Here is a 14383-nt window from a genome sequence, read left to right as displayed (position 1 = left end):
TGGGGTTTTGATCAAGAATTGGTTGCCTATTCCAAATTCTATAAGGGTGTTTCCAGCATTTTCTAAGGTTCTTATAGTTAGAGGTTTTATGTTTAGGTCTTTGATCCATTCAGAGTTGATTTTTGTGTATGGTGATAGATAGGGGTCCTATTTCATTTTTCTGCAAGTGGTCAGCCAGTTTCCCCAGCATCATTTACTGTGGTTCAGACTAGGAGGTCAAGGTGAGGAGAAGTCATCAAATCCTAGATGCATTTTGAAGCTAGACTTGACAGGTTTCGGTGATGGGCAAGATGTGCCTTCTGAGAGAAAGACGACTCAGATGACCCCATTTTTTTGTCCTGAACAATTGAAATAATGGAATAATTGCTTCGTGGGATGGGGAAGACAGCAGAAGGTGACTCAGGAAATGTGAGGAATTCAGATTTGAGATGGTTATGTGTGGGATATATGGGCGTTGCAGTGAGGAGACGAAATGGATGGTTGGGTGTGTCCATTTTGAGGCTGGCACCGACTCTGGGGCGGGTGATGCAGAGATGGGGCGGCATACTGGTTCTGTTTCACGCCGAGAGGCGGAATGGCCTCCTTTGGCGATTGAGTGCAGCGAGAAAGAGAATCAGCTGGAGGGCTGCACTCTGACATTTAGTCATTTCGAAGAAAAGCAGAAACCATTAAAAAAATCTGAAAAGGGGTGGCCAAAAAGATAGGAGAAAAATAAGACACACCAGTTTTCGTGGAAACCAAGTACAGAACATGCTTCAGGGAGGAGACCCTGATTTAGCAACCTTGCCACATGCTGCTGACAGGTCAAGTGAAACAAGGACTGAGAAATCATGTTTGCCTTTCGCAATGTGGAGATCAGGGATGACACTGAGTTTTACCAAGCTGATGGGAACAAAAACCTGACTGGAGTGAATGCAGCAGGAACTGTAAGGAAGAAATAGTTGGAGGCAGTGAATATCGACTTTTCACTTGATGGATACAAGTGACAGTGTCTTGGCCATAAATTAAAAAGAATTTTTCTACCTTGACATACATTACTCCAAATGAGGACTCAAGCTCATATTTATCAAATATTTATTGCGATTTATAATCAGTATAAAGCTGTCACATTGCAAGATCAAGTTTCTTTTTTTTTTTTTTTTAATTTAAGATTTTTTTTTGAGTTGGAGTCTCACTCTGTCGCCCAGACTGGAGTGCCGCGGCCGTTCCCGGCCACCGCAGCCTCGACCTGCTGGGCTCTGGCGATCCTTCCGCCTCAGCCTTCCGAGTAGCTGGAACTACAGCCACGTGCTACCAGGCCCGACTAATTTTTGATTTTTATTGTAGAGACGCAAAGTTGCCCAGGCGGGTCTCGAACCCGCAGGCTCGGGCAATTTACTCACCTCGGCCTCCCAAAGTGCGGGATTACAGGCTGAGCCACCGAGCCCGGCCCCTAAGATCAAGTGTCCGTGTCATCTGTTCTGGGAGATCTTTTCTGCCTCCACCAGCCAGTCGCCTTTTTTTGCGCCCAAACCCTTCTTACGTACACTTGTGACACTACATTGTGCTGTAATCACTTATTTATGTGTCTGCCTCTCCCATCACATGGAGTCCCTCATCCCTACATAGCAACACAGGGTCTGGTAAAAGTGTACATTTAAGAGATGCCAGGTGAATTAATGGGCGCATATGACATTGAAAGTCAATCTAAATGGTCTTTGAAAAAGCAGAAAGGAAAGGTATTGAGTGTCAAAGATTACAGGTAAATGTGGTATCCTTGTTCACTTTTCCCAGGATCAAAAGTCTGGCACTTTGGGGAAAAAACAGTGCCTATTCTCTGAATGTATCTGTGTGTTGCCCTTTTATTATAAAATAAAAGACCTGCAAGATAATAAGGCATAACTGTGTGATCCAAATAATTATCATTCTTTGATATTATGTTGTTTGTTTCAGATTACCAATTTTTAAAACTCTCTTTTTCTCAAGATAACATTATTCTGATTATTAATTATTCTGATTATTACATAGATAATAACAGAGAACTTAGGTAAAGTTTTCTTCCCCCCTGGGACAGAAATCTGGAATTTGGTTCATAGATTTTTTTGAACATCTCCATATCCTTAGAAATTATCAGTGTTCAAATGAACATTAGTACAATTTCAGTCTGAAGGAGAGACAGTTACTCTGCTTTGGAGTACTGGGCTGTTCCGTGAAGCTACTTTTCTAAGGGTAATTAGTTTTTGTATTAATTTTTAATTTGACTCTTTTATAGTTTGCTCACACATCTGATTGTGTTAGAGGCACTGAATTAGAGTACAAGAAAAATATCTACTAAAACGAAAACTTTAAATGTGTATATAAAATCTTTTATGCTAGTCTACATTTCAAATAATTGTCAAGGAAGTCAAATTATTCCTAATAAACCCTTACCAGAACTATGTACTAGATTAAATGTATAGGACCAATATAACGTGCTATATCGTTAATAACATTGGAAAAATATTTTGAGTGAGGGTAAACTTGTTCATTTTGATTGTTGCTTTTAAAAAGGAAACATAAAGCAAAATAATTATTTGCACATTTCTTCCTACTGGAGGGGGAAAAACGGTTTATCTAACTGTCTATCTATCATCTCCCTAAATTGGAATTTTAGTCTTTATCAAGCATTAACCTTAGAATTTATATCAATTCCACTACAGTCTTCAAGACAACATCCAATAAAATACAACATTCTGGTGAATTCTTTAGTATTTTTATTGAGAAGTCAAATAATTTTGGTGTAGAAGACACTAGATATATGGACATTGTTGAATCTTCTCAAATAATAGTGGAAATATAAGATGGTTACTAAATTAGCATGAACGTAAATGTAGAATGGCTTCTCGGGTATGACCTACCTATTACAAACTCTGTAATGTGTGTAGAGACATGCATGTAGAGTGGACAGTTTTCCAGGCATGTAGAGTGGACAGTTTTCATCTTTTGGCTAAATAGTATCTGAACACCCTTTCTGCTTGGAGATATCTTTTATGAACAGAAGAAAGGGCTACATTGCCTGCTTCCGAAACTCAGGGTAGTTATTTCCTGCACCTGCAGCTTAGTTTTTGGATTATAAACGTAGACTTGGCCAACTGCCCAGGACTTTGGTTCTTGGAGAAATGCAGCAGATATGGGAACAGTCGAATATTACTGAGGGTGATAGCAGTAGAGCTGAGATTCCAGTGTGGGTGACAGGTGTCCATGGAGGCTGTAGGAGAGGAAAAAATTACCTTTCTCACTTCCCTCCTGTTTATCTGGCAGGAGCCCTCTAGGTTTGGCTGACAAAAGACACATTAACAAGAGAAATGAATGAGAGTAAAATACAAATTTGTTCCACAGGCTGTATGTGGCACAAGAGCCTTCACAGGAAGATGAAGACCCTCAGAAACAGTGAGGCCTGCGCATTCGTATACGAGATTTGGTAAAGAGTGCACAGGTGTGGAAAGGCGTGCTAGGACACAGAGCATGAGCTAAGGGCAGTAACAGAGAAACGCCGCAAGGCCTGTTCGTCTGGATTCCTCTTGGCTCCCCTGGATCTTCAGAGACAAGGATGCTCCTTTCCTCTGGTTACAGGGCGAGCACTTCCCACAGTGCCCCTATGACCTGCTGCAGGGGAGAAGGAAGGAGTCAGAGAGTCTTTCCAGCGTCTGCCAGCTCTCAAATTCCTTCCGTTTAAACCCAGTGTGCCAAGGCACCCTATTTTGAGGTGTGTTCGAACTCCACCAAGGGTGGTGTCCTGCCTGGTCCCGAGGCACGACCTCAGCTGCACTTGGATGCTTACTTCCGTCCTGGTGACCTCTGGCTATTCAAGCTTTTCATCATTCTGAGGGCTGCCCCAGCATCTTCCAGTGGGCTCCCTTTCTTCTCGACTTAGTCTTTCCGCTGTTTGAAACCACAGCTGATGATGACTGCGACATGTGAATACACTGACATCATACGAAGCACGAGACCCTTTACAACAAAGCTTTATTTTTATGTACTTCGGAAAAAAATTTTCATTTTTTTTGGTAAGCCTCCAGTTAGGGGTGTTAAATTTTCAATGCTTTTGGAACTTTTTTGAGAGCAATCATCACTGAATACTTACCCTTAACAATTACAGAAGATCTCAATTGTCATTTTTACTGTGCTTGTTTATAAAATGGTAACCTATTCAAATTCAGATTTTTGTATTAAGCAATTTCGGGAATGTCTGGGAGAATTCACCAATAACATTCGAAATCACAGAAATGGAGGTTGTATCTCATGGCGTTGTATGACACTATGGAATATTAGCATGCTTTCTTGAGAAAAGGGTGTGTTGTACTATTGTCAAGATCTAACTTTATATGAACAACAATCACACTTTTAAAGAAACAAGAGGAATGACAGCTTGAAAAACACAGAACAGTAACCTTTATTCATAGTATTGAATTTACTCATTGTAAACGTGGAAACCGAAATCACTTTGCAAAAGGAAGATACCGATGCTTGCGACAGACCCGGGCCACAGGAAAGACACACACACACACTCAGAGTCTTTCTTCAGCAACATTTTCATGCTCTTTTTTCAAGAGGAAACATACGTTCATCTCTTTCTCTCCTCCTCTCTCTCCCTCTCTTCCTCTGCCTTTCTCTTTCCCCTTGGTGCTCACTCTGCCCTCGCCCTCTCCCCACCTTCCTCCTTTTCTGGCCTCCTCCCCCTGCTTCCTTTTCCTCTCTCGGTTTGAGTATTAAGGTGAGTTTGGCTTCCTAGAGAAATAGAGGAAGCAGAGGTCTTTTTCTCCAGTTTGATGGCAATCCTCTTAACATCCAGATTAATTCTCTCAGATAATTCCTGTTAGACGACTCTTTGAAGGTTGCCCGAATCAGAATTCATGATTGAACGAGAGAACAAATGCATGGATGAACATTTCAAGTTATCTGACAGAGGTTAAGGTAAATCTCTTTTTAGTCTCAACTAGATTTGACTTTTAACATTTCCAAAATCAACAGATGCTAGGTTCTTCTTGAAATGAGACTAGCCCAGTGCACCCCAACATAAAAATAGAAATCATTATGTTTTTGTGTTATTGATGAAAGACATATAATTGTCATACGTAAAATCTGTTAATACATTTTGAAATTTAAATAATGAGAGAACAGGAATTCTGAACATACATACTTGTTTGTCTGTTTATAAATTGGAAATACACATTTCCAGGGAAAGTAGTTCCTCTGAAATTTAAAAACAAAACTCCAGTCCTTCTCCTTGTCAGCATTCCAAGTTATTAGCCAGTAAGACTTTCCAAAGCATTATCTAGCTGTCTATCCACAGGAAAGATACATTTCCAGAAACAAATTTTATTCTAAATTTTAAAAATTCTGCTTTCTCCGTGTCCGTATGTAGAGCCAGTGCCAGATTTCAACGAATTAAATCATAAGATGCAGAAACAAAGAACTGAGTACCACATGTTCTCACTCATGAGTGGACCCTGAACATTTATCAGAATTATGTAAGAAAGGGAAACTGCCAGGGGAGAGAGAGGGCACACCTCATCAATAAGGGTCCCTGATCTCAAACCAGGTGAAGTGTGGACAAAAGCGAGGCCCAGACTTTACCTACACAGTTACCACTTGTATACTTAACCCTGAGTTGCACCCCACATCTTTAAAATAAAAAAAAGGAAAAAAAATTCGTAAGATGTTCCCTGTGCGAAAATCTTAGCAAAGAAAACATAAATAGATCCGTTGGTTGCACTGTTGTTATTTCTTCTACTTTTTAAAAGTTATTTTTATTATCCAGAACCCCACATGGACAGCTTGCAAACTTATTTTCCAGATCACTGATAGCGATGCAATTTTGTGTTTGTGTGTGAATATGAGTTTTGTTTTGAAAAAGACATCAGCTTGAAGGAGTTTCAAACTCCTGGCAACACTGTCTTAAGGAGTAAGTCCAAATTGAGCGACTGACCATGTTTCTGCCAGGTCTCTCCCCAAGTGTGTGGTGGACAGATGTCACGTTTCAGGGTAGCCACAGTCCACATTTATGAAATGACTTAGAAAACTGTGTAAAGAGTTCTGTGATCCTATTATGTGTTTTAGAACAGTCAAGAAAACTTTGTTCTTTATTTGGAGCCTATTATAGTCTTTAATGCATACTTTATAAGTCCTTTTTCTAAGATATGGTCCCCAGATTTTCTCAGGAAAACCCATGTGCTTGTAGGACTGGTTTAAGCACAGTTCAGAACTGCAGGAGTCTACTGGGGCTTAGTTCAAAGTTAACTTTCTTTGAGTGTAAAAAGGTCAGCATTCACGAAGAAATGAGCAAAGTCAAAGTTCTACCAAGGAACATCCCAACTCTTTGAGTCATCCACCTGAAATGAAGAGGAAAACGAACGCCTTGAACCTTTGAAAGCATTGAAAGCCCAGTGAACGTGCTACTTCCTGTTGTGTCTCCCAGGCCAAAACCTGGGTTAGGACTGGACTCATTAGCAGCAAGGGCAAGTAGGCCACTCAGCTCTCGCCACAGCTTCAGCGATGTCCTTCCCTTGGTACTTGGTTGAGGAGACAGTGTGATCTCGACTGTGACTTCGTTGTTCTTACTGCTGTTGACAGGAAATTCCTGTTCAGCCGTGAATCAAGTGCCCCCGGTGACCCAAAGACTTTTTCTTTCATTTTAACAAGTCCCCAGTATGTGAACTTTTCAACAGGGTAGGTTCTTGAAGCAAGGTGGCTGCTGTTGGGTTTGTTTCCCCTTCTACACCTCCCAGACTGTCAGATAACGGTTTGTGGGACAAGAAAGAAAACGAGGAGTCAGAACACAGGATGCAGAGTGGCAGCTATAGAGATAACCTGGAGTTTTTCGGAGCCATTAAAATAGGGATTGTGGTCTCAAAACCCGAAAATGTTAGCAATTCATTTACTTCAACTGCTTTTTAAAGTGTTCACAACTCATCATTTTAGAGAAAACTAACTACTGCGGTGAATGAAAACCATGTGTTAGTTAGAGCATACTCTTGCAGGCTACCTGATTCTGATCCTATGGGGCTTCTGTATTTTTTCATTTCAACTCTTTTCCAAGTTACAGATAAGTAAGACCAAAGCAAATTATTTATTGTCTATACATATGAAAATAAACTTTGTTGGCTAAAATTTCAGTTGCGTTATCGTCCTCACTCTGGAAGAGGCTGGGCTTGTGTACATTAGCACATTAATTTCAATATTCTTGACCTCTAAATGTGGGTGTTCATTGGATTGTCCTTTTATCTGGTTGTAACATCTTGGTGGGTCCTTCATTAATGAATTAATGTGTTAATTCTGTAAGTTTATGAAAGTCATGCCATTTCAAGCTTTTCAAACTACAGGGTGATGTCCATAGGATACGCGTTATATTTATATATTGATAGCAAAATACAAATGTATTTCCTCGGTTGCATATCATTTAATTTCTAGAATTAAAACCTCCCTCTTTTTCTTCTGTGCCGGCATGAACAGATGTGCGTATAATTAGTATTTTGACATAAACTGGCTCAAACCAACATCACTCAAGATTGAAATCAGTGTTCTACTATGAATTTTAAAAAATATGTGTTTGTATTCTGACCCCCATTTCCCCCAGATTCTGTTGATTGCAGGTGACTGAGGAATAGTCTCAGCAGATTATCCCAAACTTGACGAGTGTCAGCAAAATGCTAAGTAGAAGAAAGAAGGTGTATGTGATTATGGCCAGAGTCTCCATTTGGTGTGATGGGTCTAGTGCAATCTCGGCCTCTGGGACATGTATGTTTCACTCCTCCAAAGTTTTGGGTGACATGTATGGAATTGATTTCCCTTTCAATTCCATGCCCTCTGGAGGCCTTAGGAAATACAAGAATGGCCTACATATTGATCTTTTTTACCGTAAATATGCGTATATCTAGTTGTCTGTGAAGCTGCCAATGTGATTGCATCCTCTTCTTCTTCCTAGCTAGGCTCTTGGGAGTTGAAACAGATGGGGAGTATTTTGTGTTGCATATTTGGGTCACATCTGTCACCTGGATGAACTATAATCTCTAGCAAGTGACTTAACATTTCTGAATTTCATTTTCATCACCAATGCATGACAGCAATAATATTTTCTGCTTCGAGTATTTTAAAGTCTTGCAAAAGCCAAAGTAGCAATGGTTGCCAAGGTGCTTTGCCACTGTGAAGTGCAAGAGAGAGGCAGTCACTACCCTTCAGGGATGACTCCAGTCGCGACCCTGTCTGTCTCTGAGGTAGAGCGGGTTTCTTGGACCGAAGGCTTTGGGGAAGTCTGGTCTGGCATTAGGATGACTGTGGGGAAAGTGGTTCCTCTTCTCTTTCCCTCCAGGAAGACTGGAAAGTGCTCCCTTAATTTGCTCCTGGTCTGATCTCCTTCCACTGGCGATATCAATTCCCAAATACTTTTAGTGAGTTTGGAATTATTGGGAGAAGAAGGCATGTAAATGGGAAGTCACATGCTTCTTGAGAAGTTGAAAGGGGGAACATGAATTTCATGTTCAAATCAAATTCCCCTATCTTGAACAAATCTTGGAAAATATTCTCCAAAAATGTGCACTTATATTTTTGCCTGCCCAGCTAAAATGAAGAGTTCTTTTCCGCATACTGGGTGTGGTTTTGAAGTATCTATGTTTTGACCTACTATGTTCAGAGAAACTCGCTCAGCCTTCCACACTAGCTTTCCAGGTCTGGTGATGCTGCTGCTTTGATAACGTAACGGAATTCAGTCCAGAAGCTGAAAATGGATGAAGTGATGAGGCAGTGGGGAAAGAGACATTTGTTAGTGGTTTTCATTTGTGTGTGTGTGTGGTGAGGGGAGAGGTTTGATGCATCTGATTTTCCAAGAATAGCAATGATGCCCGCATTTCAAAATACCTTATTAAACCAAGCATGAATCTTTTTAAATATAGTTTTTTGTTTTATCTACCACATTGTTCTCATTTACTTGGTTTTCATTTACTATCATGGTAGGACAAATTTGGGAAAGAAAGTTTAAATCCTTCATCTGGGGTGAGGTCCTGTTTGCATGTTATAGTTCAGTACTCACAAACTAAGGGCTTTCCACCATATAACATGGTTTTCTTGGAAAGCAAGGTATTTGGGGGGAAATTGTATCTGAATGTTTTGAGGTGCCTGTTGTTTTATACCCAGCTGTCATAACAAATTATACTCTGCCTGGTGCTTGCAGGTATTTGGGTTTTTAGTTACTTAGCTTGTAATACATTTGAATTTTATCATCAGTCTCTGTGACTAACTCTGCTGCATTTTTCCAGGTAAAAGTTCTAAACAATTGATAATAAAATATCTCCAGAAAAATTCTTTTTTAGGTTATATGTATTTTAGCTCATCAAACCTTTTGAGAATTAGCAACAGAGAGAAAGCTAAAGCGAGGGGTTCTCTGAAACCGTAGCTTCTAAAATTTCCACCCTGTACTGCTTTGAGGTACCAGAAAGATACAAGGTGATACAGTGAGTGTATCAAGAAGTGAGGAAGGGAATAGCAGCAATGGCTTAACATTGTTATTTCTCCCTTTTCTCACTTAAACTAATAGAGTTTTAAAATGAGTCAAATACATATTTTAATTGATAAACTGAGTTTATATTCACCTATTGGAAACAGTACAACATATTTTACATCAGGTTATGAAATATGGACGTTTTACTAAAAGACAGGAAGACCTTCTCCAGTCTTTAAAGTAAATACATATTCAAAGAATCTTAAGGCATACCATTTATTCATATTCATATCTATTGAAATACTGTACATCCACATACTTCAATAAATAGTTAAAAACCTGACCTCTTTTTAAATCATTTCTGGATTTCAAAAAACAATTTTTATTGAAAAGATTAAATAGGTAACTTTTGGCTGTGTCACAAAGCTAAGCACAATGGATAAATTAACAGTTATTCAGTAAATTTTATCAATATGGATGATCGGCTTTGATAATTCAGTTTCTCAGAGTTTTCTGACTTCATACATAGGGGTATTTATGCTTATATTTTTTTTGCCCTGAATTATCTGGGTAATTTTCTCAGTTCTCCAGTCTACTTTCTAGATATAGTTTAAATGTTATGATGAAGCATTGATTTTTCAGTTGTTAGAACCCCCCCCCCCAAAAGTGGCTTTAAATTTGAAATTCTCTCCAATCTCTTAGTGTCTCAAAAAAGCACAATACTGTAACTTGGGCTGTACTTTTCATTACATCATTGCTGCCTAAGAAGAACTTAATGGTGTAACAGGACTTGTGTTTCGAATGAGATCATGTGAAATATGATCACACCACGTGCAGTTAAATTAAGAATGCAGATGAATAAGTCAACTACCCTAATCTTCTGAGGCTTCCCCCCCTCTCAGCCTTCTCTTCTCTCTCTCCCTTCCCCCCTCTCTTTCTCCTTCCTTTTCTCTCTACTCTCCTTTGCAACTTCCCTTTACTGTTCTTTGAAGGTAATTAGGGGAAACCAAAAGAAGTCCCACAAATGGAAATTGTGGCCAATATAATGCTGAAATGAAGAGCTAAAGAATTGTTATAGATTAAAAGATAAATCAACTTTATAAAACTGCTATTCTGAAATTGTAACAATCTTGTACAGTCAGGACCGATAAAATGGAGTAATCAGACACTTTATATGTCCATAAATGTAAAATTATCTACTTGAACATTATATGCAATACATTCACACAAAAAAGCAAATACTGTAGCCTTATTTGACAATATTGAACTCATAAATACTCATGATTTCACTCTGTCCAGGGGCCTAAGGACTAGGAATGCTGCTGTGATACAGAAAAACATAGCGAATACCTCCTCTATTTAAAAATGTCACTCAAGAAAGTCTCTTCTAACATAAAGGCAAATACATAGAGCTACTGGGCTATGACTGTACCTCTGTCACATTCTATGGGGAAACACCAGACTCCACAAGTTCGGAATCATGACAACACTTTGAACTAATTATTTGGTTCATCCATAGTTTATACCTCAATTTACCTCACATTTACCCTACAGACCTTACAACGAGGAGGTATTTTTAACTCTAGGAAAGCGGTCACTGTATAGTATGCATTCTTGATCTGTTTCTTTCTCCCAAACAATGGTACTGATGGTTAACGCTTTTGTGGTAGCACCACTATTTCTAGTAAGTAGATTAATATGGAGTGTGCCACTTTAAAGCTGCAATACAAAGTAATACTTTATAGTTTATTAACTAATTCCACAAATAATTTTTTAATGCAAATAAATAATAAAGTTAAATGTCATATTGGTTTTTAAAAAACCTATTTTTAATAGCTCAGTCAAAATGTGTCATAAATTTATCACAGTTGGTAAACTTAATAGCATTATGCCATATTATTGTCATTTTTGTGGAAAGTTTGTATATTTATGCCCCCTTACTTAAGATTCATTTTTCTAATTAAAACGGATTTATGGTATAATTTGGAAGTGCATTTTACTCGAAAAAAATTGCAGTTTTCAAGCCACCCCATCTAGGGTAACATATTAGTTCTTTTCAATATGTAAGCCACTGTAAAACATTTTATCTCTAATTTCACTTGTAGGATCTTTGTAGTTGTTATGACTTGCCAACGGGGACTATTTGCAGAAATCTAGGTGTACTGAAATTGGTAACTTCATCAAACCTGAAAAATAGCTTTCAAGGTTAAGGTCTTTCTTTAGTAAAGAGTAAAATCATCAAACTATTCCTGTAATGTAATACTTAGAGCAACAGCATTTTCCTTCAAACATGTAATTTTTTAATAATAGAAATAATTTAACATTCACAAGAATTTAATAACTAATGTATCTTAAGATATTCTCATCACTGATGTCTTTATTTGATCACCTCTTACATATATCGTGTAAGAAAAAATAAAGCATAGCAAATTGTTTTTGGCTTCACTTGTTTGCACTAAAATGGCTAGAGAGACATATTTTATGGAAGAATTTGGCATTTCAGGGATTGATCTGCTACATACCAATATAGAATGCTTGATATGACATATTTTGGAGTTTTTTAGCCTAACGTGCTCCAGACTACCAACTGAGTGATATTCGCGGGTGGAAAACACGCACACTGCTCCTGCCTATGGAAGCACTGTCTCCCTCATACTCACTCATGATGAAACCCAACGAATTATGAGCTCTTACCAACTCGTGGAATGTAGGTGACTGGACTGTGTGTCCTTTCTGACAAACTGTCTCAACAATTTTGGCTTCCAATAGTGAAAAGAAAAGATGCTGTATTGCCAGGTCAGCCCTCGAGTGGACGGTGCTGTCATCTTAAAGGGGATGATTTCCCACAGTGGATGTAACATTTGGTGAGAACTATGCAAATCACATGGTATGTTTCCTGTGCTACGTAATTAAATCATTTCTCATCACAAAGACTGCGGGATTGTGGGGCCAAATTCTCAAACCTTGTTGGGAATGAAGGAAGATGTTTTTTTTTTTACAGTCTCCTGGCTCCTTCATTCTTTAGAGACAGGGTATAGTTTGACGAGATCATTGCGATATAGTCTTTGCTCTCAAATATTAAGATTTTGCACAACGTTTGATACTAGTTGGAGACAAAGAGAAAAATGTTACTTTATGAAGGCACACCCATGCTGGACTTACAGGAAAGAGAAGCAGAGCTGCACAGCCAGTTAAATTACAAGGCTCATTCCTGAAACCTGAATATCATGCGAGCAGAAAAATCTAGATAAGTGTTATATTTTGAAGAAATGATCTGAAGGCAATATTATTTGCTTTTTTATCAAAAAAGAAAAAAATGCATCTTTGTCAGTGTGGATTGAGTCCTATTGAAACAGGGAACTGAATGCTTGTATTGCAGCCTTAAAGAATCACGTGTTCACTGCAATATTCGTTTTTGTAAACTACAGCCTGCAACCTAGCAGACCATGACTGAATGCTTTTGAAAAGTTGTAGATTACAAACATGAAATCACAATTAATATCCTCTAAAAGTAATTTCAGAGCTTTCACGTCTTAAAAAAAGGACAATGTGTACTGCTTCACAAGGTAATGTAGCTAATCAAAAAAGAGTCGAATTAAAGTATTTACATAATGAGCAATTCTACAGAAGGCGATCATCCCCATGTAAGCACGGCTGATCATATCCCACGCTGCTTTTAACAAACTGTACCAGATTGGATCCAGCCATCAGCACTTGCAGAGAATCCTTAAAGGCCTTTTATGGGTCTTTAAATTTATTGTAGACTGGCATTCTTCAGGTAGAATATGCTGGTGAAAGAGGACAGTATCAACACAAGGTCCCAGCAGGAGAAAAGCACATCCGCGCTCCCGGTAACTCCATACTGGGCTGTACTTGGAGCTGGAAAGAAATGGAAGAGATTCAATCAAAATCGGATTTGAGCTTTTCAGGATCTTGACAACAATCGAAAGCTAGCTGGGTGTGGGGGCAGGGTGCTGGCGCTGGAGTCAGACTTATTCACTCCTGATTATGCTCTGTGACAACGCGTGGTCTAGTCGACTGACTTCTCTGAGCTTCAGTTTTCTCAAGGGCAAAATAAAAATAATGGGAAGAGTGTGATCCACCTCGCAGGGCTTGGTGAGAATTGGAGATGCAGCACGTACGTCATGGTACATGGGCTGGACACATGCTGAACATGTGACAAAAAACTGAAAGGAAGAAGGAAGATTTTTTTTTTTTACAGTCTCATGGCTCCTTCTTCCTTTTATGTGCAAACGTTTGCATTAGTGAGCAATATTCATTCATGCATATATGTACAGATCTTTCTCATTGGCTAAATACTGTACTAAAGGCTAGAAAACCGAAGGGATTCTCCCTTCTAATATCTTTTTTTTTTTTGGATGGGGAAAGATATTAAAATAATCGTAGTACAATTCTAGGACTATTAGTTGCAAGCCCATACTGCAGTGACACAGAAAAAAAATGTGCGTTGAAATCTGCCTGGGCAAGGATGTAACAGAGTTTTACCAAAACGTACTGTCATTTGGACACAGGAAGCCGCAGAATCAAAGGCAGGGGGAAAGGATAGCGCCGGTGCATATTCTAGAATCCAAAAGTATATTAGTCCTGGTGGACTCTGAAGTGGAGGGGTTTGACACTGGAGCGCTAGCCAGGTAGGATGACCTTGATTTGAATGAAAAAGGGTTTACGTTTTTAGACCAAAGGAGGTTTTGAAGAATTTGGAGCAGTGGAATGCATTACCACATTTATACATCAGAAAGATCACAGTTTGTATATGGTGATGATCCTTATGCTCTTTGGCTAACAGTCATGCTGAATTTTCACGGAACACCTGAAGATTCATAAAGTTTGGGACATTGTTGGAGTCTATCGAATAGACTCCACCTCATTTCACAACAGCATCGTTGTCTACTTGTATGCGACTCCTGTTGT

General features: G+C 39.0%; 1 protein-coding gene across 1 annotated transcript in view; it reads right to left on the bottom strand.

The window, feature by feature from the left end:
* Positions 1–9572: 9572 nt before the first annotated feature.
* Positions 9573–14383, bottom strand: part of NEGR1 (neuronal growth regulator 1) — a 694002-nt gene continuing 689191 nt past the window's right edge. The window contains exon 7 of the mRNA XM_008055223.2: positions 9573–13330. Coding sequence (XP_008053414.1) covers positions 13206–13330 — 125 coding nt within the window. The 3' untranslated portion in view covers positions 9573–13205. The remainder of the gene's footprint in view (positions 13331–14383) is intronic.

The sequence above is a fragment of the Carlito syrichta genome, unplaced genomic scaffold (genome assembly GCF_000164805.1).
Source record: "Carlito syrichta isolate Samal-C Ts95f unplaced genomic scaffold, Tarsius_syrichta-2.0.1 Scaffold301783, whole genome shotgun sequence".
NCBI lineage: Eukaryota > Metazoa > Chordata > Mammalia > Primates > Tarsiidae > Carlito > Carlito syrichta.
The sequence above is the reverse complement of the archived record's forward strand: the minus strand, read 5'-3'. Positions and strand labels throughout refer to the sequence as shown.